The 23,766-nt window shown below is 48.1% G+C and overlaps 1 protein-coding gene and 1 long non-coding RNA gene across 7 annotated transcripts in view; both read right to left on the bottom strand.

Moving 5' to 3' along the window:
- Positions 1 to 803: 803 nt before the first annotated feature.
- Positions 804 to 9,521, bottom strand: LOC142416731 (uncharacterized). Its single transcript, XR_012777801.1, has 3 exons — positions 9,414 to 9,521; positions 3,784 to 3,858; positions 804 to 962 (listed from the first exon to the last, which is right to left on the bottom strand). It is a non-coding gene; the product is annotated as an uncharacterized LOC142416731 (long non-coding RNA).
- Positions 9,522 to 14,360: 4,839 nt separating this feature from the next.
- Positions 14,361 to 23,766, bottom strand: part of ADORA2A (adenosine A2a receptor) — a 30,645-nt gene continuing 21,239 nt past the window's right edge. For 5 of the 6 annotated variants that reach the window (XM_075516256.1, XM_075516260.1, XM_075516259.1 and 2 more), the window contains one exon: positions 14,361 to 20,492. In XM_075516256.1, the coding sequence (XP_075372371.1) occupies positions 19,532 to 20,492 (961 nt within the window). In that variant the 3' untranslated portion in view covers positions 14,361 to 19,531. The remainder of the gene's footprint in view (positions 20,493 to 23,766) is intronic. The other variant, XR_012777753.1, reaches the window with a different exon arrangement.

Here is a 23,766-nt window from a genome sequence, read left to right as displayed (position 1 = left end):
CAATATGTAGCCCCCTTCATTTGCATGCCTGGAGATATCCACTTACCTCACGCCCTACATTTCACAGGATCTCATAAATAACTGGTGAGGGAACAAACATCTCCAAAGTCACATGAACTGGAGGGAAACATAACACATGCTCCCTGGACAGATCATCTGCAAGACATGGTCCAGCCACCGGCGTAAGAAAGAGGAGAGCAGGGAATGAGTGAGTGTGGCAGGGGTGTGTGATGGCTGACTAGAGCATGCAGGGATAAAGAGCTGGGATAGCACATTGTCCCATAAACCGCTATCCCAGAGCCTCCTTACCAAATCAGACCTCTAACTGATCAGATAGGCTATTCACAGCACTTGGTGACAGTAAAGGAGCTTTTTTTTTTTCCCTTTATCAGTGGTAGCAGAAAAAAAGGCACTACTTGGCAAAAGGCAATGCTACAGCACATCTTCCCCCACCACACGCTCTACTTGATTCAGTCTCCAGAGCAAAAGGGAGCCTGCAAACACTTCATATCCATGTTGTACTACCTGCTTACTCACCTTTTCCATCTTTTGTTCCACAATAGGAAGCAGTCACAATCATGTCACTCACAAACACGTTGATGCTCAGTTCAGTTCCTCCTGGTCCGGCATAATGACAACCACCAACATCAGCTCAGTTCCACAAACTGAATAAAATAAAATAGTTTTAAAAAGCCTCCACCAAGCCAAGCTGTGCCCTAGGAAATCCCTCTAGCACAGCCTTCTCCTCCTGTGTTCATCAGAAAAATCATCCTACCCATCCATCTTCCCCTCCTCACCCTGACTCAGCAGAGCATTATCAGGCCCTTCAAGCAGAGGTGAAGATGTGCGAGTAGGGTCCATATGGCTCCTTCAAGAGGCACCAAAATTCATAATTGTCCCGGGAAGACAGTGTTCGTCTCTATTACTACTGCATCCCCTCCAGCAATAGTTCTTTTATTATCCTGTAACACAAAGGTTATACGATTCCCCAGAGAGGTGGGCAGTGGTAGGTGAAAATTAACAGACATGCACCTAAAACATAGGAAGTTAATGAATAAACTGATATTAGGGCAGAATGGTAGGGGTTAATATCAGTAGTTCCCATTGAGAGTGGCTGGTGGATCACCATTTACAGGTGATGGCAGAGGGGCTTTTAAAGATGTTTATGCTGAGAAGCAGTCACTGTCAGCAGCGGTTCCCAACAGAGGAGAGCAGCAGTGGTACTGTTATTGTGGGATGGGACAGCTGGGGGATGCCAGAGCGTCTTTTACATGTGCGGTGACTCAGACCATACCCAGCCTCTTTTCTAATACACAGGGGTACCATTTTTCATTTCCTTCCTCATTGGATTGCTTTTGTCACCATAAATCCAGATGTTCAGGCTTTGGGAGGGAAGAAGTAATTATACCAAAGGGCTGCTCAGCATTGCAAAACAACACCAAGTTAGGCTGTGGTCCTGAGGAACTGCATTCACTTGGACCTTGCATTCAGTGTGCACAAATATGATACACTAACTATCACAGCGCTCAGTATCGGGGCCAGTTCTGTTTAACATCTTTATCAATGATCTGGACGAGGGGATCGAGTGCACCCTCAGTAAGTTTGCAGATGACACCAAGTTGGGCGGGAGTGTTGATCTGCTGGAGGGTAGGAAGGCTCTGCAGAGGGACCTGGACAGGCTGGATCGATGGGCCGAGGTCAATTGTATGGGGTTCAACAAGGCCAAGTGCAAGGTCCTGCACTTGGGCCACAACAACCCCATGCAATGCTACAGGCTTGGGGAAGAGTGGCTGGAAAGCTGCCCAGCAGAGAAAGACCTGGGGGTGTTGGTTGACAGCCGCCTGAATATGAGCCAGCAGTGTGCCCAGGTGGCCAAGAAAGCCAACAGCATCCTGGCTTGTATCAAAAATAGAGTGGCCAGCAGGACTAGGGCAGTGATCGTCGCCCTGTACTGGGCACTGGTGAGGCCGCACCTCGAATCCTGTGTTCAGTGTTGGGCCCCTCACTCCAAGAGAGACATTGAGGGGCTGGAGCGTGTCCAGAGAAGGGCAACGAAGCTGGGGAAGGGTCTGGAGCACAAGGCTGATGGGGAGTGGCTGAGGGAGCTGGGACTGTTTAGCCTGGAGAAAAGGAGGCTGAGGGGAGACCTATTGCTCTCTACAACTACCTGAAAGGAGGGTGTAGCGAGGTGCATGTTGGTCTCTTCTCCCAAGTTGAAATGGCCTCCAAGAGGAAACGGCCTCAAGTTGCGCCAGGGGAGGTTTAGATCAGATATTAGGAAAAATTTCTTCACCAAAAGGGTTGTCAAGCATTGGAACAGGCTGCCCAGGGAAGTGGTTGAGTCACCATCCCTGGGGGTCTTTAAAAGCTGTGTAGATGTGGTGCTTAGGGACATGGTGTAGTGGTGGACTTGGCAGTGCTGGGTTAACGGTCGGACTTGATGATCTTAAAGGTCTTTTCCAACCTAAACGACTCTATGATTCTATTCTATGATTCTACATCTGCTGGGCCCGTGCTTCTCTGTTCACATTATGTGCTTAATTTCATGTTAACTATTACGGATCTTCAAAGCTTCCTTCTAATATAGTGTAATTTTCCACCATAAGCAAGCCCTCTTTAGAAACCACTACCAAACTACCTGGGAAGCTTTGTGTACACAAAGCTGTAGTTTTCAGTGCGGAAGTTCTCCCCAAGGCTAGAAGCAAAATCTTAGTGGAAGGATTCCTCACTTCTTACTGGTACAAAGAACCATTCTCTAGTCATGTTGAATCACAAGATCTTGATTTACCAGTCCTAGAAGAAGGCTTACTTACAACACAGTGATTTAGCAGAATGATGGAATAAAAAGGTGAGAGAAGCAGCAGCATAAAAATACTCTCCGACTGACCACAGTTTCAAAATGTTAGCGCCCAGACCCTGGAGCCACAGATTATTGGACAGAGGCTGGGAGCAGCAATAAGAGTTGCCTGCAAATGGTACTCATAATGATTGTGCAATTTAACCCAGCTATCATGAAGATGGATGGATGTAGCATGCACATGTATTGCTGCCTGCACCAAACAATGGCTAAAATTGGGCAGAGGGAAAGATGTCGGTGCAATTTGCAAATAATTAGTATGCCTGTGGCCTTTCTTCACCTTTCCATCTCCTTATGCATTAGACAAAATATTCATGTCCCAGGTAATAACCCGTCCCAGTTTAGACCTCCGCATCCCATTCTTTCCTCCTGCCTCTGATTTGCCAGTGATTCAGCTTCCCTCACCCATGTATGCTTGACCTATAAGTATGTTCTCACTTACTTTCATACACTCAAACAAAACTTCTAAAATGACTACCATTTTGTCTCTCGGCTGCCTGCTTAAAATTCACAGCTTCCATATGGTCTGGATGAACTCAGACACACGATCACATTGGTGCTTGTTGTTTCTGTTACTCCTTTCTCTTATTTCTATGTCTAACTTTTTTACACTGTATTCTTTTTTAGCTTGTTCAATGTGTACAGCTGCTAGCAAAGCAAGGGCCAAACTTAACAGCAAAAGAAATATTTAAGAAGCAGAGAGCTCAATTTAACCCACAGAAAGTGTCTCTTTGATGGTTCAGCATCAGCCAGACGCAGGAAGCACCGAGGTGGCTATTCCTGGGCCTTTACAGAGAACAGGAACACAGTGTTTTCCATTCATGCTATGGACTGTTCTGCCACATCACCTCGCTGTCTGATCCTTGACAAACAACAGAGGGAAGCATTGAAAACCATCTAATGCCCGGCCTCTTAGGATGACTTACCTTGTTTAACAATGAGCCCTTTGGGTTTATTGAGCCTCCGCGTCTTGTGCATGCTGGGACATGTTAGCAGTTTAACTGAGGTGAAGAAAAATAGCACTTTTATGAGTTGCCAGGCCAGTGAACAGTCAGAGCGAGAAAGTCTTGTTGCTCCTGACCAGAGTTGCTCACCCTTCAGGGGCACCTAACTGAAATACCATAACAAAGGATCGATTATGTTACAGCTGAGAAACACGGGAATGTCTTCCTGAGCACAATTCCAAAATGTGGTCTGCAGAGAGAGAGAGAGCGGGGGGGGACGACACAGAAAGCAAGCAAGCAAAGGGGAAGACCCTCCAAAAGAAAAAGGAGGCCTCGTAAACATGAGGTGAGAGGCCATACTGAGCTGTCCAAGGCAAAGAGAAGAGGTGCCACCCAGCTTGCTGCAAGCACTCTGGCAAGGCACTGTCCAGTTCAACTAGTCAGAACGTTTTCAGGCTACACCGGAACAAATAAGGACCTGGGCTAATAGCCTTAATAAGCCCAGCATTCAGACTAATTTAGAGGCACTTTTGCTCTTCAGTTGCTTAATTGCTTTTAAAAATCCTTTGTGGTTGCCCCATTCCCACCTGACTTCTTAGCACCTCCCTAAGGGCCTTAGTCGTGATGCTGAGTCCAGTAGTGTCACCTTGGGGAGAAGTGTCCTGGTGAAGACAACTGAGTCTCCCTCATTGTCTCGTTTAAGAGTGGGGAAACCTGCCTGAAGTAAATGACTGGAGAAGTCAACAGAACAAGCTGCTTTACAGACCTGAGCTTTCTACCCAAAACTGAGCAGGATTTTATTTCCTCTGGGCTCCCGCAGGATGACACAGCGCAGGCGTTACCTAATCAGGGTAGACCTCTTGCATGAGTGTCCCCCAGTCTAGTCCATCCTCTGCTGAATACCAAAACTGCATCGTCCATCCCTTCTCAATGGTATGTTACACTGGGTCCAAACCTGAATTCACGTTCACACGCAGGCTGTGACCACGGTGCCACAGACGCCAGCAGAGCTACTCACAGGGTAGCACTGCGCCTTGCACATTAACAGCAACCGTTGTATTTGATATGGGCCCTTTACAGAGTCATCTATAGGCTGAACAGCTTCCAATGTCATCTCCACCCTGGCAAAACATTTAATCTAAGTGGGGACTGAATTAGTTGGGAACCTGAAAGCCCGCAGACAGCAAAGGGAGCTCTCCGTGCTCCCTGTCCTCCAGCTCAAGCATCCTGTCAGAGTTTAACAACCAAAAATAAAAGTAAAAATGACCCTCAGTGGTCATCAGAAAAAAGAGAGGTACAACTATACACACGCTGCACTTGCAGTACAAATGCTGCTGAATTATTACACCAAGTTAGATGCCCAAATCTGGGGCTTAAGAAGGGCTGTGTTTTGGAAGTCGTTTCCCCTGCTGTACAGCCTGGCCGTTAACAGCCTGCACCAAGGGCATCAGGCACAAAACACAGCGATCAAAACACGCGTTTAGTCCAGATCCCGGTTTCTATCTAGAGTTTCACTGGGGATGCGGAGATGGAAGTGAGGTCTGGACTGGACTGCTGGGGCCACCAGTTTTGGTCGCACCTTTCCTGCTGTGCTGCTGGAAATCGCCATGAAGGCTCCTTCCCACCTCTGCACCGTGACAGCCTCCAGCTCTTGAATGTGGGTGTGACACTGAGCTCCCCTGTGAAGCACAGAGACCTCTCGTGACAGTCACTAGAGACGAGACGGCCATTTTGTCAGCTGAATCCCATTAAGTTAGTGGCTGAAACATTTCTGTAAATACCAAACATCAAGGAGCTAAAGAAAGAAACAGTCAGGGGTGAAATGTCAAGTTTATGCTATTGAAATGCAAGGCAGATGCTTCCTAGTCTGTCTGCTGGCACATCCCCGGTGGTTTGGTGTCTGCAGTTCTGACAACCCAGGGTTTCTAGATCTGTGAGGAAAACCCCAAGTCCCCAGGCTCCAGAAGTTACCTTTTCCCCACCCTGTGCTTCCCAAGTTAGAGGAACAGCAATTGCCTCTACTCGGCAAATCCAACTTGCTCAGAAAAAACCCAAGCCCTTTAGACAGCCCTTTTCTGCTTCCCCGGCAAGCAGAAGGAAATGCTGTAAATAAGTGGAAAGGCTCGGTGCTACCGCTATTTCCTGACTCCCAGCACCAAATGAGAGCACAGGGGTCTGTGATCAAGAATATTCCCGAAGAGAAACTATCACAGAAGGAGTGAGGCTGGAGGCCTTCCCTCCGCTTGAACAACAGTGCTGTCTGCTTCCTTGGCTAAAGCAACCTGCATATGTATAGGAAAAGTGCATGTACTGAAGATTTAAGTTGTGGTGGCACTTGGAAATCTCGGACGAAGCCATCTCCTGAGCACTCAGACAGTCAGGGTGACTTTTGGGATCAGGGATCTATTGAGACTGGATGTGCCGATGGGATGGACACAGCTGTGCCAGTGAGCTGCTGGAAGGGAGCACGGAGAGGGCAGCTGGTGGGAGTCCTGGGACACGCGGGAAAATAGCACCGTGCGGATGCTGGGGCTGCCACGGCACGGGGAACCTGTCGGCAAGGACCAACAAGCGCTTTAAAGCTGGTGGCTGAGTAGACCTTTTAGGATGTGATTCTTAGGTGAAAGGTAAGAAAGAAGAGGGCAGGAAGGCAAAGGTTACAAAACTTTTACTTCTCTGAGGATGAAAATAAAAATCCAGAAAGAGTAGGCATGGACTGGAAAGCAGATCTGCCAAGGCAGCAAAGGTAGGCAGAGTGCTGGGAGAGTCCAGGCCCAGGACTGTAGGTACCACTGCTGTGATTGCAGCCCGAGCCTTAGGAGCAAGAAGCCCAGGCTCTTCCCCCACCGCGCGCCCTGGGCCCCTCTACCGTATCAGTGCCATAACAGCAGTATCTCAGGTTCATGGCATAAGTGCCTACAAACTGTAAAGACTTTCTGTGTCAAAGACTCCTCTGGTACAAAGAAAAAGGCAGCGTCTGAGTCAAAAAGCGAGACTACCTCAGCGGCACTTGAGAAGTGCAAAGCACGAAGAGGAGAGCAGAATCGACCAAAAGAGCAGTCATCTCCACAGCCGTCATCTGCAGCCTCTTGGAAAGTTCTCATCAAAAGGGCCCTGCCTGCCTGCACACCGCCTCTTCACCCAGCTTCTCAGTCTCTGACCTGCTTTCTCCCAGTGGTGCTGTTCTTTGCTCCCGCTTTCCTTCTTGCTCCTGTGTGGCTCCCTCAAAGAAATAGCAGGGAATCAGCTAGTATATCCTGGGATGCCGGGGCAGAGAGACATGGCCAGCCTCAGTGCCTCTCCCTCACACAGCACAGCATGCAGCTTTTCAGGAAGCAGGAGAACATAGGGCAGAAGGGAAGAAAACAGCAAAGAAACAAAAAGCAAAAATGAAAAAGCAGCAGAACAGATGCACAAGACTAAATGGAAAAAATGGCCCAAAAAAGTGAGGAAGAGAGGAACAGTGCAGCCACCTTCAACACACAGCAGAGGTAGAAGCTGGGGAGACGGGGGGTGTAGCAGACACAACAAACTCAGGATTTATGGGAACAAAAGGGTTTTCTTCTATGCCTCCCAGTATTATCTCTGCCAGCAGTCCTGCCCCGTTCCCCCACCCACCCATGCAAATTCACCTGCAGTTACCTCAGGAACATTCATTACAGGAAGATGCCCTGAGTGTATCAAATTAGTGCCTTACAAAAGCCCATTCAGGAAGCGTCTGTGTGATCCTTATTCAGTTAGCAGGAGGGGATGGAGTGGGGATGCCAACTGAGAAGGGGGTTTTATGCAAACACACCTCTCGGGACTGATGGGCCGGCAGTGCTCCGCAGGCACAGTGCAGGGGACCACATCCTGCCCGCTCTGTTCAGCGTACTGATGCAGCCTCGCAATTGGTTTTGTGCACCAAAACCATCGTATTTTAGAGCTGAAAAATATCTAGGCCTAGCTGGAAAGTGCTGGGATGAACAACTGGGCCAGGAGGTATCCACAGGGGATATCCCATTTTCATCTACACGAGAGACCAAGGACAATGAGCCTCAGGTGCCTTTGGAGGGTGTTTTAACCTCAGAGCTTTAGTATGAACTTACGGCATTGGAACAAGCAGCCAAGTCACTTGGAGCAACAACAAAGGTCATAGCACTCCAAAACGTTCCCCCTGTAGCTGGGGTTGGGAAAAGGTGAGATTTCCTTTTGCATTTGCAATACACAGAGGTCTCGAATGCCACAAAATCCACCAATCAACTAGTTGAAACTGTGCCCATGACATGGACGTCTTCAGCAATTTCCTTAGGTGCTGTACAGAGATCTCGTCCAGAGGACACAGCCACAGACTAATACCTCTGCTTCTCGAGGCAAGGTGCAGCAGAGTTTAGAACACGGGTGTCACAGAAATGCCCCATTCTCCTGCTTGTGTTGCCCCAGGGAAATGGGATGTAACATGCTGCCAACAGCTGCGAGCAAACAAGATTGTCCACACGGCAGCTGTAAGGCGAATGGGACTGAAGAGAGATAAATTCCTGTCTCTGACAATGGCTAATGGGCTCCAGGCAGACTGGCAGCTGCAAAGCACCCAGTTCTCTGCTCTGGTTCAGCTGACCAGGCACCTCTGGGACTGTACTTTGAGCTGGTGAAGAAAAGAGGCAGAACAAGTCTGCTTCGATCTATTTTTATACCGCAGATCCATCTGCTCCTCTCCACAGCTGGCAAGGCCTGGAGCTCAGCTTAGATCCTCCCAACAAAAGCCTCTTTATGAGGCATGGGAATCCCCCATCCCTATCAACACCATTTGGATTGGATTGCCCAGGCAGAGGCTATTTTGGGCACCACAGGTGGCTTCTCCATCTTGCTGAGCACAGAGATGGAGCTAGCAGATGAGATGCCTCACCACAATAGTACCCAGCCATACCACCAGGAATAAACTCTGAGCAATGTGGAGGCTCTGATAAGCCCACAGGATCTGGGGGGACGGGACACAAAGCAGAGGCCAAGAGGAGGAGTTCAGGGAATGGGTTTCACAGGTGAGGCAGAGCAGAGTTGCCACCAACACAGAGACCCTCAGAACTGCTGTTGAGACAGAAAGACAAGAGAACATCCAGGTGGAGCAGAGATAATCAGAGTCTCTGCCCTTAGCAAAGCACTATCTCACCCCACATCTGGACTTGAGATCTTCATTCCACAGACCCTGTACCCTGGAGAGCAACTGCTACTCTGTCCGGCCAAAGCAGAAACCTCCTGTTTTCTCCTTTCCTCTCTGTCCAAGCAGTGACCTCTCCCTTCATGGTAAGGCTTGACATCTGCTTGCTCCTGTTAGAGAGAGCTCCAAGCCCTGTGCTTCCCCCCCGACACACACAACAGAAAGCTCTCCCAGCCTCTCCTTTCTCTGTTATCTTATTGCATGGGTGCTGTTTCCTGTGTTTATTTTTCTTGTCTGGCTAGCTGGCCTGGAGGGTCTCACCTGCTGGAAAACTGCCATTACTTCTCCATCTGCAACACTGACCAAGGATTAGCAAAAAAATAGCCTTAGGTCACTTCTAGTTTCCTTAGGATGCCTGACTACCAGCAGAGGCCAAAGGCCACGGATGCTGGAGAGAGCAGGTTCCTGCGCGTCTTACCTGGAAGCTGACATCAGCAGATGCATCTTTTTAGGAAGCAGAACAGGGACACGCGTTTTACAGCACAGGGATTCATCCGGCGTAGAGAGAACACAGCCACCTGGAAAACACCACATTCATGGCTACGTGCACGAGGACCTCCCTCAGAGAGAGCGAACGTGTCTGTGCAGCAGACAGAGCGCAGCCTCTTCCAAGACCTGACTGACACGCAGGCTTCAGCGTTCGGTGTCATCCACGTGTCACCGACATCCTGACCCCAGGATGCAGCCTCATGCTTTTGATGGGAAGAAAGCATTAAACTTTCCCTGGGAGGATTGTATGTCCCACACAGCGCTTCCAGATCAAATGCTGATCCAAAGATCCTCCTGCAAAGGAATCGGAGACTGCTGTTAGCACGCAGAGAGAGAGCACATCCCTCCCTCCAGCACGCAGAGAGCACATCCCTCCCTCCAGCCACACAGTGAAAATCTACAGGAACATTGTTGCTACAGTTCTTTTGAAAGCCCAGGTAGTGCTGAGCCACGGAAAGGGACAGACAGCCCCTGCATCTCGGATAAACTTCTTGTGGTTCCCGCGTCTGGCATAGGGAAGGAAAGGAGGGATCATCTGCAAATGCAGAACTTAGGATGGGAGGGAACTTGCATGGGAAGCAAGTGCTCAGGGAAAGCAAGCTATAAAGGTTTCCGATTAAAAGCCTTGATTCCCAAGTGTTGGCTCAGTCCATAAGGAATAGGGGATCTTGGATTTAATTTAGTTGCAGATGAATGTTACATGGGTTAGTTCTGCAGACTGGAAGGCCTCAGTGCAAGTTAGGGATATTACTGTGTATTTCCTCTGGAAGGAAATCAAAATGCTATTTCTCATGAATTCAGAAAGGACGCAGCTGTAGAAGAAGCAGCTGACTCTCCGCTTTAGTTGTGGCATTGAGTTACCAATGGTGGGAGAAAAGACTATTTCTGTTTTTCTAATGCAACCTTTAGCATTTTGATCCTTCTGGAATTAGAGGATGATCTTGAGGAGAGTTTGAGATTTTTTGTCTCCACCCTATTCTGTTAGTGCTTTTGGCATGAATATAAAGGAAGGCAGGAAACACTTGGAATACTGGACTGCTCCCAAATGGCAGGCACCTCAGAAGCGAAGCAACCAGTTGTCCTTTAAGGTGCTGAGTGCTCATGTAGCCCAGCACCCCGGTGCCAGCGCTGGGTGCTCTCCTCTTGAGGCTCTGCCTTTGAATCACCCATAATCTTTGTGAATTAACTGCAGCTCTCCCCCTGTAGCCTCTCTGGGACTGGGAACGCAAACATTAGCCCTCTTCTCCCCAGTGTCTTTTGGCTCTGCAGAATAACTTCACAATCTGATGTGTTACCATCACAGAACAGCTTCAATTTAGCAGCACGTGATTCCCAATCGTCTGCAAAGGGGCCCTGTATATCACAGCCCCTGCCACCAGGTCTAGCTCAGAAAACCCGACTGCGATTGCTCACAACCGTGGTTAACAGGAGATGGTATGGCCGGGGTTCACCCGGCAGCAGGCAAGTCTCAGAGCTACCATTCCTGTCACCTGCAAAATTGGACACATCCTCTGGATGATGGAATTGTTTAATATCACAGGATCCAGCATGCATGGCAGGGCCGCTCAAAAGACATTAATACAGGAAATAATACCGTTCAATGCCAACTTAAACGCTTGACAGGTTATACAGTAATGTGAAAGGATGGGAGTCCTCCTTCCCCCATGGTTCACACCACTGCAAGCCGCGTTCTTACTTTGCAAGACATTTCTCTTTATGGCCCAGCGGTAAAAGGTTGTATCGGCATGGATTCAAAATGACCTTCATCCAGCCTGGATCAGCATGGTCAGAGATGCCAGGTCCAGTGCACCTGCCCTGCAGAAGGCTTCAGCATCTGCCACTGTTCGGCCCTTCAGCACACCTCCAAAATAGGAACTTAGCAAACAAAGCTAACAGAGTGCATTGCTAAGCAGAACATTCTGCCGAGTCCCAACACCGGGACTGCATGTTATAGGGCACTTGCCAATTCCTGAGTCAACTTTATTTATTATACACTAGAAAGGTCATGATGAATCTCAAAAGATAAAATCTGTGTCTGTCAAGCTGCCTTCCTTATTTTCATTGGCCCAGACCCTCACGTTCCACACCAACAATAACAGGACATGGGTTCAAGAGGCACCATGAGTGCAGCTTACCCTGAGATGGCCCAGGCTTGTTTTGCATTCTTTGTAGAACTGATCCAGGCTGCTCAATTCTCTCTTTATTTGGACTTTTTTTCCTGGATGCAGTCACCACGCTGCACAAGAGCCTTACATCCCTGGGAACCCCAAAGCACAGGCACAAGGTTTCACAGCCCAGATGATGCCAAATGCCCAAATGATGCAGCTGCAAGTTCTCCAGCAACATAAAGTATCCAACTGAGATATGCTTAACTCCTATTTAGAAGTAATATCCTGGACTAATACCAGCCCAAAAGACATCCCCATGACCTCATCAACAGCTGAGGCAGCAAGATACCCCGTGCACATGGATTTTCTTCACTGACATTATGAGCTGTTACCTAATCTCCTTGCCCTAGGTAAGGCAAAAAATCAGAGCTGCCTAGGGCTCTGGGTAAATCCTTGGCAAACAAAGCCTAAGCAATTGCAGCTCCAGTGCCGCCAGTGTCCAAGCTAGCAGGTTTAAAGACTGCCCTGGGCTCCGTAGAAGTTGCAGTCACCTCTCTGGATTGCAGCTGGACACTCCCAAAAACCACAGTCCCAGGTTTGGAGTTCAGTGCAACAGGCTCAGACCACACACTATGGATCTGCACTCCAAATAACCTCATCTTTACACAGTTTATTCTGAACCTGCAGATTGAAAGCTCTTTTCCCAGTCCTTGCCTTTCACTTGCTGAAAAAACACCATACTACTCTCAGACTCAAATTTGGCTTGGATAATTTTCTTTGACGCATTGCAAGGACTCCAATTCTCGAAATGAATTTCTGATTTTCTGAGATCTGGGTAGTACTTTCCTGTCACTCTGCGGGATCTCAGCAGTGACTACTGCAGTCACACAGCAGAGAAATGATACTGCTTGTAAGAGTGGCACATCTTACAGCCAAAAACCCTCCAACAGTCCCATTCTCTGGGTCATTTCTGAGCAAACACCTCCAATATTCAGAAGTGCCCCCCTTTCTTCTCAGAACAGCATTGAAGAGGAGATTGGGAAGTCAGGGAGGAATACAGCTCCACTTACTATTCAGCGAGACTCCGACCTGCAGTGAGTCACATCATCTAACCTGAGGTGCTTATTTGCGGGATCAGGAAGATGGATTCCTCCCAGGATCGCTCCGAGTTGGCAGAAGTCTCTCTCCCTCCCCTGAATGAACACACACGGAATCTCACTGCTCACTTGGTCACTTCAGTCAAACGCAGGACAGTGGGAATCTTTCCTGTGAAAGTAAATTGTGAGGTCCACGGGGCTTCAGAAAAGGTGCTCAGAGCTTTTAACTCCCCAAAACTTCTCCTTGAAACACATGATGGCCAAGAGCACAGCAGGCACTTGTATGCACTATTCTTAGCAGCAAAGGCTTCCTGTTTGGGGGCAGAAGTGACAAGGAAGATCCTGCTGCTTTAAATACTGTGAAAAGCTTTTTAGCCAAAAACATTATCCACCCGTTAGTAGGGAAAACACCATCCTCCACAGCCCCATCCTACTTCACCATTCAGAAATGTCATCAGTTCCCCAGTGCTGCAGTAAGTATTACACTATTGAGCTATATTATCCTCAGACAGCTCTTAGTCTCCAGCAAAAGCCCTGCAAAGTCTAGTTTCTCTGGGTGACTAAGCCAAGGTGCTTATCTCTGAGCAGAGATTTCCAGATCAGGCCAATTGTGTTGTTAAACTGGGAGCTCTCTCTGTTCTTTCACGTACTCGCTTTCTTCCCAGGGCCAGGTATGGCCATTGTTCCCTGGGCTCCTGCAGACGCCCATTGTTCCTCTTGTTCCTCCCAGCTCCTGGGCTTTGATGCTGCAGAACAAAACGCACAGTGTTTGTGAAAGGAGGGAAAAATCAAAAAGCTTTTCAATTACACAGTTGGTTGAACAGCTCGGGCACAGCTGGCCGCAGAGCACCAGGGTGCCAGCACCTCTCCGCAAACCGGGGCCTCCAGCGAGGCCTCTAGCCCAGCGGCAAAGTGACCCAAAAGGGGGCATGACCACTAGTTGATGGTTATCTGGTGAACTTTTCATTTCGTCACTTCCCAATTCCAAATGCTCCTGGATTGTACAGACTTTCACTAACCTCCTCACACACATTTAGTAGCTGCCAGATGGAAAAAGCTGGGAATTATTCCTGCTTCGTCCTGTCGGCATTGCTCAGAATTGGCTTGAGAGAGACCACAGCAGCATCTAGATTCACTGCCTCCATTTCCAGACTAATTTGGCTGACGTCAGGCTGGGGCTAGCTCAGCCTGAGTGGCATTGGCAGAACAGGACAGAGGTCCGAAACGGTGACGGCCTTACAAGGTCCGCGGCGCACCGGCAGGGCCATGCGGAAGGCGAGCCAGCAGACGGGGATGCTCCAGTCGCAGCTGGCAAAGTTGCTTCATGGTCCAGTTATGGACCCTGCAGGCCCTGCTGCGTCACACGCTGTTCCTGACACCGCAGTGCTCCGGGCAGGACAGTGCTCTACCTTGTGTTCAACAGGCAGCTGTAAACAGCTTCTCTTATTGCCAAGAGGACAGATCCCAGGATGTCAGAGATGTGAAGGGTCTTCTAGTCCATCTGGGTCTGTCATCTTAGTCCACGCTAATATCTTCTGCGAAAGAATAGGCAGTGCCAGGGAGAGAGCTCTCCGGAAGAATCAGTCTATGGAAAAAGCTAATAAAATAATAAGAAAACACTTGCACAGAAAACGGGCCAGCCAGCCGGATCTTCCTGGGACAAAGGCACTCACACTCTCTTTTACAAATATATTTTATTATTTTAATGCTTATTAAGAAATGTAACCAAGACAGACTCAGCAGCACCAGCGGCTCCTCACTGCCCAGCAGTCTGATGACTTCACAGATATGAAAACTTCACAGATTCAAAAAAAAAAAAAAAACCCAAAAAACCCCACTTTGGTCAACGCACTTTAAATACATTTGCATGCACAAATTCTCCCACCCCCTTCCCTCCCCTCCCACTGGTAACTGACAAACAGAGGGGAAAACAATAACTATGTTCATAAAACATTTAAATTAAAAGAGTAATTGTTTTATAGTGACAGCGTGTGCAGCAGGGTGTTCATAGTGTCTTGGCTTGCAGACCACAGAGACAGCCGCTCCACAGGAGAGGGACAGGAACACCAGCTCCTGAGGCAGCGTGGGGGAAGCAAAGGATGTTCTCAGATCAACAGGTTCCAGTCTTGATTTCAGCACAACCCTGCGTGAACGGTCCGAGCAGACAAATAAGACAGGGAGTTACACACCACGCCGCCCCGGTTTGGGGATTCTCAGTCTGTCAGGGTTAGTCACACCTCACACAAATGAGGAACTGGTGTCATTTTAGTTACTCTCGATGTATTTTACTGTAAAGAAGACCAAAAGCTCAGGGCTGGAAAGAAAAAACTCTCTGGTATGACTCAGTGCAGTTTGATGCCCAAAACAAACGGGGAGAGAACTCGCTATTAGTCAGCTAAACTTAGCAAACACCACTAGAGAGTATTCTACAGTTTAAACGCATCGCAGCACGGTTACAGCATGCCCATCCTTCCCACAGAACACAGCTGGATTGATCTGGTTTTAGGTAGGGCTCATGTTCATGAAGCAGAAGGGCTTTTGTTACACCTGGACGTGCTCATGAAATGAGACAATGCATCTGAAAAGGAGCTAGTCCACAAGAACCGTCTCTACCTCAGTCACCTACAGACCATATGAAGTCAACCCTCCGCACACATTGGGCAAGGTTGCCCCTCTGCAGTGACCCCCGGAGAGCCGTAAGATGTACATCCTTTCCAGAGTCCTTCCTCAGCGAGTCACACCTTGGTCTCATGCCAGCACCGCTCCCCTGAGACCATCTGTGCAATCCCCAGCACCTCCCAGCACGTTCCTGCTCCCCTGAAATCCTCCCAGACACCTACCCTACAAATCTTCCTTCACCACCAAGATTTCCCATCTAATCCTAACCCTCCAGACTGCTTCCACACCTGAGAGACTTTTCTATACCCACCAGCATCCCCTGGAGCCTCTTTTCAAAGAATGAACAAAGATTCAGACTACTCCATATAACTCCCACGTCCATCTGCACAATAAGCTTCCTAGCACCAGCTGGGATCAGTGGCAAACCCTTTCTGTCTACAGTAACCCCAGCTGTCCCACCATGCCAAATTGCTTCTCTGCTCAAGAGCTGCAGTTCAACCTTGCACAGGGCTTTGAAATATTACTGATCCAAAAGAAACTCTGGAGGACAAAGCTGTAAGTGCATTTATTTACACACACAAAAAGCAGTGCCCTATTGAGGAGAGGGCCCCAAGAAGAACTCTTGATAAAATTACTCCTGGCAACTGATCAAACTTAACTTTCTCCAAAACCCTATAAAGCAAATAAACCCTGGAGCCTAAGAGTCCCCAGGGAATGGTGAAATTCATGGAATGCCCTCATGCCAAATGAGGCACCACATCTCTATATGGGTCTTGAGCCATTTTTAGTAAGATGTTCCAGTTCCATGAAATTAGTCTGTTCTTGCCCCAGCTCTTACTCTCTGGACCCACTGCACCTTGGATCCCCAAGGAGGTCTTCTCCAGCCTCTCCTGATGATCACCTCATTCTTCCCTTTGTCTTGGTACCATCTTTGTTTATCCAAACCAGCTATATTTCAACAGCTAAACATTCCCTAGCTGGAATGAGAATGGGGATATGAATGGAGAGGTTAGGAAAAAATTATTTAACTTTCACTTTTCTAATGATCCCTGCCCTATGCAGTTTGGAAGAGAGGCACTTTTCTCAAGAGTGGAGAGCGCTGCCAGGAGAAGGAAAGAGCACACTTCATATTGACGGAATCCTAAAGCTTCTTTTTTTCTTTTAAAAAAAGAAAGCCTTGAAATCATGATCCCTAGGAACCAAGAAATAAGTTGTCCAAAATTCTGCTCAAAAGGCTCATGCTCCCCCCAGCAATTGCTTCGGAAACATCTTCTGAAGGTCCATCTCGGACATATGTTTGCCAGAAGGCACACAGCATGTGGTGCAATTGCCATCCCTTCCTTCCTGTGACTACAGACTTCCTATTCTATATAAAACACGCTGCCTCCTTACCCCCACTGCACTTCCTCCCGCACGCATCCCCCGACCCCTTCACACACCCTCTTCATCTCAAATCTGGATCACCAATATTGAAAGGGACTGGACACACTTGGGGGGCATCTCAAACAGCAACAGAAAAGCTAATTTCAAGACATCTGGAAACTCAGTAAGCTCGCATGGTGATCTGTTTGGGCAGGCAAGTTTTCCAGAGGGACGTTCCTAAGTTTGTCGCATCAACATAGATCAACTTGATTCTTGTGGCAATGAAGCAAGAAGCTGCCATAATTGAGTGTGAAGAAGCTGAGGAAACAATAGAAAGCAACCAACCCACATCAGCTGTTGAAGGTCTGATGCAATGTGGCATAAAACATCCCTTTACAATGGCAACTAAAGCTCAATAGGAGACACTTCTGCACTCGCGTGTGTTCCAGCACATGAGCAATGCTGGTATTTTCCCACACTTCCTTCCCTGCTCTGCTTTTTTGTGGACCTAATTGTTATTGACATGAATACTGGATGTAATCTTGTGTTATTCTTAGAAACATTTCAGCTCCCAACTGAGGCCTGAAGAGATCAGACCCCCATTTTCCTGAGTTCCTCTGCCACTATTACGGGAGGTCAGAGGAGCCATCCCACAAATAACCGACAGAAATATTCCATCCAGAAAGATCAAGAGTAACAAGATCCCAAGTCACCCTACAGAGGAACTACCTATGACGTCAGTCACAGGGAAATGGCTTAGTGTTTGTTAATGGTGCCGGAGTGATAATCCACTCCTCTGACGTTAGACTACGTGGAAGAGCCGTGCCAAGAAAGCAGCAATTCAATTAAACTGTGAAGTCTATTGTTCTACAAACTTGCCTGTCTTTCTGCTAAGGATTGTGGTGGCAACACAGTCTCACAGTAAGCTTTGTGCTAGCCTGGAGCACTTACATACTTGAACACGTTCAGCATTATAAACTACTCCCCACCTTCATGGAGGGAGACTGGCAAAAAGAAAATTTTCCTCAAATAAAACTGACTTTTCATTTTAATAGTTCACGATATTTAAAATAAACATGGAATAAGAACACACAAACATAACCTGCTCTTCCTCAAATATCAAAATCCAGTTCCCCTTTCCTTTCAAAAAATGAGATTATTTGGCTTCTGAAATGTTAGTGGACAGACACGAGGAGCAGCCAGGGTTGGGGAATGATACTTCTGACATTTTCGGCTAGGGAATAAGCTTCAGATCCCTGGAATTACCAGACTTTTAGTTTTCCAGTAGGACCATTACTGCCTGTCTCTCCAGAAGGCTGATGGTATTGGACATGGATTATTTGTCTGGAAAACAAAGACCAGAAATTCTTTAGGTAGAATTCAAGCTGATGTGGCATTCTGCTGTCCTTGAGCTACTAGGCTTCATAAGTGATACAGAAAATTATCAAACTGCTGTGGAACACCTCTACAACAAACCACATCAGTGCATACCCTTGCTGCAGCACAGATTTGCCTGTTCTCTTATACAGACAGACTACTTGTGGTTTCTAAGCTGATTTCCACTACTACTGATGCCTTTCAGCTTCTCAGAGTAGGAGCATCTTCTAACCAGACAGACCCAGCTCTGTTGGCCTCTGCACCGCAGGGACACATCAGGCTTCACAGTAAAGCACATCAGGAAAAAACTGAAATCACAGGAGAAAAGGTGTTTACATAGAGCTCACTGGAATTTCAAAAATAAGTGTTAGGTATGTGTGTGTGTTCCTCCCTACACTGAGAAAGAAGAAGAAAATCCCACAGCCTTTTGGGTGAGGATGAAAACAACCAAGATATGGAAAATTAGCTCCCCTCACACACATTTAGGGCCATGGAAAGAATTTCCATTCTAGGAGCCCAGGAGGACAAGCACAGAGATAAGGAGAAAAAGCAGACAGTGCCCACCAGCCTACAGACAACTCGCACACCCGGCAGCTCTTCACAACACCTCGAGGCACGACCACCCTGGTGACACAGACCACAACCTGGCCTGTTCGTCTGCTATCTGCAGCACCAAGCCCTGCTAACAGCCCTTTTGCTAAGGGAAATCCATACTACAGTCTCTGTTTTTATTATTTGTTAGACAAAGTGGAGAGCTATGAGGTTATATTTGCCTTGTGCATCTGGAACATTGAGCGCTCAGGGAATGGATATGAGTTCTTGCCCATCTTTTATAACTTAATATAAAGTAATCTTATCAAGACAAGAAAAAAACCATTCGAGCAACCTGTTGCAGTATAAGCTTTAAACACATGAACTGAAAGACAAAATGCCATGGTTGAAGGTATCCAGAGTTCCCATCAGGTAAATTCTTTCCTTTCCAAGCAGCTGCTGGCATCCTTCCTGACCAATAGATGTTGCTATCCCCCTTCCATTTGTTGCAGGGCCAAAGTACGAAAAGGCCCCTCCCTGTTGATCTTTGCAATTCAGTGAATACTTCCAGCATGCTTTTATTTCTGTTGGTAAAGACAGCAAAACCGATATACAACCACAGATACACAGGACAGCATAATGTCATCATACGCCCTGCATCAGCAGAGTCTCCCAGTGCTGAACTTGGAATGCCATCTTTGACCTTGGCACTGCTCTTGGTGACAGGTCATTGATGGGTAACGTGTCCCTCCTTCCTTAGTCCGTTTCAGTGGTCTCTTGGCTTTTCTCCAGTCTAGTATTTAGGATCTTCCCAACAGTCCTGGGTAGGGACCCCTTTCTCCATAGCAATCTGAATACACACCTCTTCCCCCGCCCCCCAACCTCCCTTTCTGGCATGGCAGAGGTCACCAATGGAAAAAAAATAATTCTACCAGAAGACTTTGAAAGTCTCATCAGGAAACATCAGCTGCTGCAAAGGCTGCTCTTTCTAGATCTGAGTAAGACACCTGGGCATCAATTAGCTCTTCACTGTGAAGCTCCCTGTTCATGCATGCATCTGAGAGAATCCCATTTTTGCAGGAATGTGGGAGATGCCCATTTGTCTCTGCGTCCAGAGCATTTCCATTCTGGTGCCATTCCAAGCCGGCTTTGCATTTGTTTAAGTCCTGCTTTTCAGGATCCCTGTGGATCTCTCCATTGGTGTATACCTCTAACGCATACTCAGTGATTCGTATGCTGGCGTTCTCTGCGTCCCCACCATGAGTGGAAGTCCTAGAGCTGGCTGTTCCTGCCTTGAACGGCTCCTTCCGGCCCAGGATATGCTGGCTGATGATTTTACGGAAGGTGTATCGGAACTCCCTGATTCGGTAAGCATAAATTAGAGGATTTACAACCGAGTTGGCATGAGACAGGATAATAGCCAGATACATCAACCAGAGGGGAGCATGGGCACAATTTGGGCAAAAAAGAGTAAAGCAGTTAATAATATGTAGTGGAAGCCAGCAGACTGCAAACAACCCAACAATGATGGCTAAAGACTTAGCTGCATGGACTTCCTTCTGCAAAGTGGATCGAGAACGTTCCCCGTGTACCATCTTGTTCTCCATCTGCTTGAGCTGTCGCCGGGCTGCCATGAAGATTTTCAAGTAGATACCAAACATGAGGAGGAGGGGCAAGAGCACACAGGCAAAGAAGTTGTAGTAGACCATGTACTCCATGGTGACCACAGCCTCAAAGAGACATGCCACCATACTGTTGCTGCAGTTGATGGGAGAGGACTTATTGGAACCCAGCTCTTCGATCTGGGAGCGATTGTGCCACCCTAGCATTGGTGTCAAGCCGATGATGAAAGATAACACCCAGCAGATGGCAATGATACCTTTAGCTCGAGAGCCAGTCACCAAGCCATTGTACCTATAAAGCAGAGGAAATGGGAATTACATCAGTATCATTCAACTAGCCCCTGACACACAAGCAACTTCCCAATAGCCCAATGTCCCAGAAGGCAGCAAGAAAGGCACCTGCTTCTTCAGATGGGCCTTTGAACTGCTGTGCAGACCCCACGCAGCACAGCACAGCAAGGACTCCATGGTGACATTGCATGCCACCTACTTCCCTCCCCTTTCCTTTAGGCAGTGAGTACGTGCCAGAAAAGCAGGGAAATTAATACAGTTTTCATCTGTGTTCCTTCACTCCACCAGCCCACTTGGTCATAGATCTTGCAGCCTGGATAATCAACAGCACTGCTCTGACCCTTGGTGATGAAGACCACCGTGGCTCTCTTGCCGAAGACTGAGGTAGGTCCTCCTTTCCGGCAAAGGAGCAGCCTCATAGCATGGAATTGCTAGGTCTGTCTTGCAGTAGATCTGTAAGCCGAATAGCACAAAAGAACTTGGAGGCAGAGTGCCATTGGCCCCGTGTCCACGTTCAGGTGTGCCCCAGGGAAATTCTGCTGACTGAGTTGCAGAAGCCAGGCTGGCATTCCCTTGCACAGCACCTCACTCTGCTCCACAACGGCACTTTCAAGAAGGCCAGCACCACCAACCTTCCTTAAATAACTGAGACAAGTCAGCAGTTTTCCTCACCAGCCCAGCTAAGCTGACCCCATGTCTTTCTCAGAAAGGAGGAATTAAGCTGAGGACAGTGCTGTGACTACGGGTGTGCTGTGGGCTGCACTGCACACACCAAAGGGGACATCAGTGGTGGAGGTGTTGATATGCCTGGCTGAAGCCAGTGCTCTTAGCAGTAAATTCTCCAAGATCTGTTGAAAGGGACAATAAGCAACATGGTAAGAACCTGACAGTGCAGCCAGGGACCTTTGTTTGTTTGAAATATCGGCCAGTTCCCAAGGCCTCACAGGTTACTGCGAGTCCTGAGCTGACTCCACCAGTTCTTCTCTCTGAAAATGTAAATCAGGGCAACAGTTTAACATTTCAATGCAATTTCTTTCCCTTGGTAATGCTTAACATGGGAAGTAGATGACCGGATTCCCACATTGTCCAGCGTGGGTCTCACACTGTACTTGACCTGTATCTGCGATCGGACAACGGTAGTGCTGGGCTCCCAGTGTTTACCCAATGCTCCTTCTGTCTCTGTCCCCAGAATTCTCTCAGCAAACAAACATTAAAAAAAAATAATCCAACAAGCCATAGAAATATTTCCATCTCAATGAAATAGTTACTCCCACAGGTTCATGCTCCCATCCCAATGGAAGTTCAAGACAGGGGAGGAGAGAGGCTGCTTTTGCCAGGCACGGTACAGAATGGAGATCCTGCACGTGCTTTAAATCCCTGCTAATGGGCCTTGGAAAAAACCTGGCTCCACACAAGACCCGGCAGGCTTGAGTCTCCATTCCTCAGTTGCATTTCAAAACCGGAAAAGAGGGAGTGGGTGAGGGAACTAACCACACAATTCCCAGTACCCAAAATACACTGAAATCCTCCTTCCAGAAATGAGGGAGGGATTCAGCCGATTCTGAGAGATAAAAAGGTTTCTCCAGCAAGTAGTGGATCCTGCTCAACGCGTAGGGGATGCTAAGGGCACAGCATGGATGGTAGCAGGGAACTGCTCACATTCAGACCTCATCAACACAGCAAAACAGCATCTGTGCTTTGAAAAGTACACTCAGGGAGCAAGAGATTGGCTGAAGGCACTTGAAGCTTGGAAAAAACAAAAAACAAAACAAACCCCCTCAAAACCCTGCAGCCCTGGAATTGGCTACATCTTGTCAGAGGAATTTTGAAATTGTGCAGCTGTTATCCCACGACTAGAGATGTCCCTTCCCTTCCACTAAAAATATATTCATTACTGCTCCAGGCAAACACCCCCCTGCTTCTCCCTCCCTCTTACCCTCTGGGGATTCCCATGCAATAAACTTTACAAGGCTTAGGAACAGCACTTAGCCCAAGCAGCCTCCTGCTTTCCAGCTGCAGCGTATTGTGCTGGCAGCGGCAACCACCAACCTACCAGCGAGTGCATTTCCGTAACGCCTTGCCCAGTGTCTCCACGGGTTAAGAGAGAAAGCTCACAGCATCTCGTTACGTAGCGTGTGGCACTAGGTTGGCCAGGTACCCACTGAGGAGTGCCCATTCACTTGGGAGAGCTTGATTTCTAGGACCCACATGAGACACCACAGGCTGACTTGGCTGAGGTAGGGTTACTGTCCAGATGGACTTTCCTGGACCCGTTCCTTTTTTTCCACTTAGAGATGTCACCAGGCCGGCACTGAAGAGTTTGTGCACCTGTCCAGGCATCCTTCTTAGGCTCACAGCAGCCAGGCCAAAGCTGCTCGCTGTATCCCCAATGCTGTACAGCCCTACAGGGTAAGTTCAGGGCTTCCAGAAAGCATCACATACACTGTGAGTTGCTGGCACCTATGCAGGAGACACAGCCTGCTGAAAGGAGCTGGTCACACCTACGGCCCATGTTCTGCATACTTGGCAGGTGACTTTGTAGCATGTCTGATGTGTCCAGACAGCACTGGATTGTCTGTGCACAAGCAGTTCTTGTGCTTCCTGGAAATACTGGACTTGCTACACAAACAACAACTTCTACTCATGACATTCCAGACACAAAGAACATTAGTGCAGAGCACAGGGACGCTCACGGTGGAGTTGGGTGTGGGGGTAGGGGCACCAGACTCCTGCAGAAAACAAAACCCACTTTTGCAAACACAGGAAATTGTGGATGTTTTCCCCAAAATAATTTCACCTGCCCTGCTGCTCTCCCAACCATCAGGCTGGCAGACTGGCTCCAGGAGAACAGCTGCCCTTGGTGAATGCACAACTCATCTGTGCTGCCTAAAGTAGCTTGGCTGAGGATGTGACGCTTCTGGGTCCTTGGCCTAAGCTCTGCCTCATCGAGACAATGATTCCTGCAAGAAAGTGTAGTACCTCACCAGTCTGATTCGTCAACTATGAAGCTGGGTGGAAGACAGAGCTGGTATAAGAACTACAGGGTCCTCAGGTAGAAGTTAAGATCTTTCCATACATTGCATGATATGTAGCTGGCCTAACTCATCGTCACAGCATCCAGCCAGCCTGCTGCTTGTCTTCCAAACCCACCTCTGGTTGAATGCACGGCACATCTTGGCCAGATGGCTCTGCCATGCACAGAGCACGTTTCAGCCACCTTTACTGCATCGCACCAGAAAGCCTGTGCTCAGTATTGAGGGCACTGGGCTTTGATC

The sequence above is a fragment of the Mycteria americana genome, chromosome 13, assembly GCF_035582795.1.
Source record: "Mycteria americana isolate JAX WOST 10 ecotype Jacksonville Zoo and Gardens chromosome 13, USCA_MyAme_1.0, whole genome shotgun sequence".
Taxonomy (NCBI): Eukaryota; Metazoa; Chordata; class Aves; order Ciconiiformes; family Ciconiidae; genus Mycteria; species Mycteria americana.
Note: the sequence above shows the minus strand (reverse complement) of the source record. Positions and strands in the feature narration are given on the sequence as shown.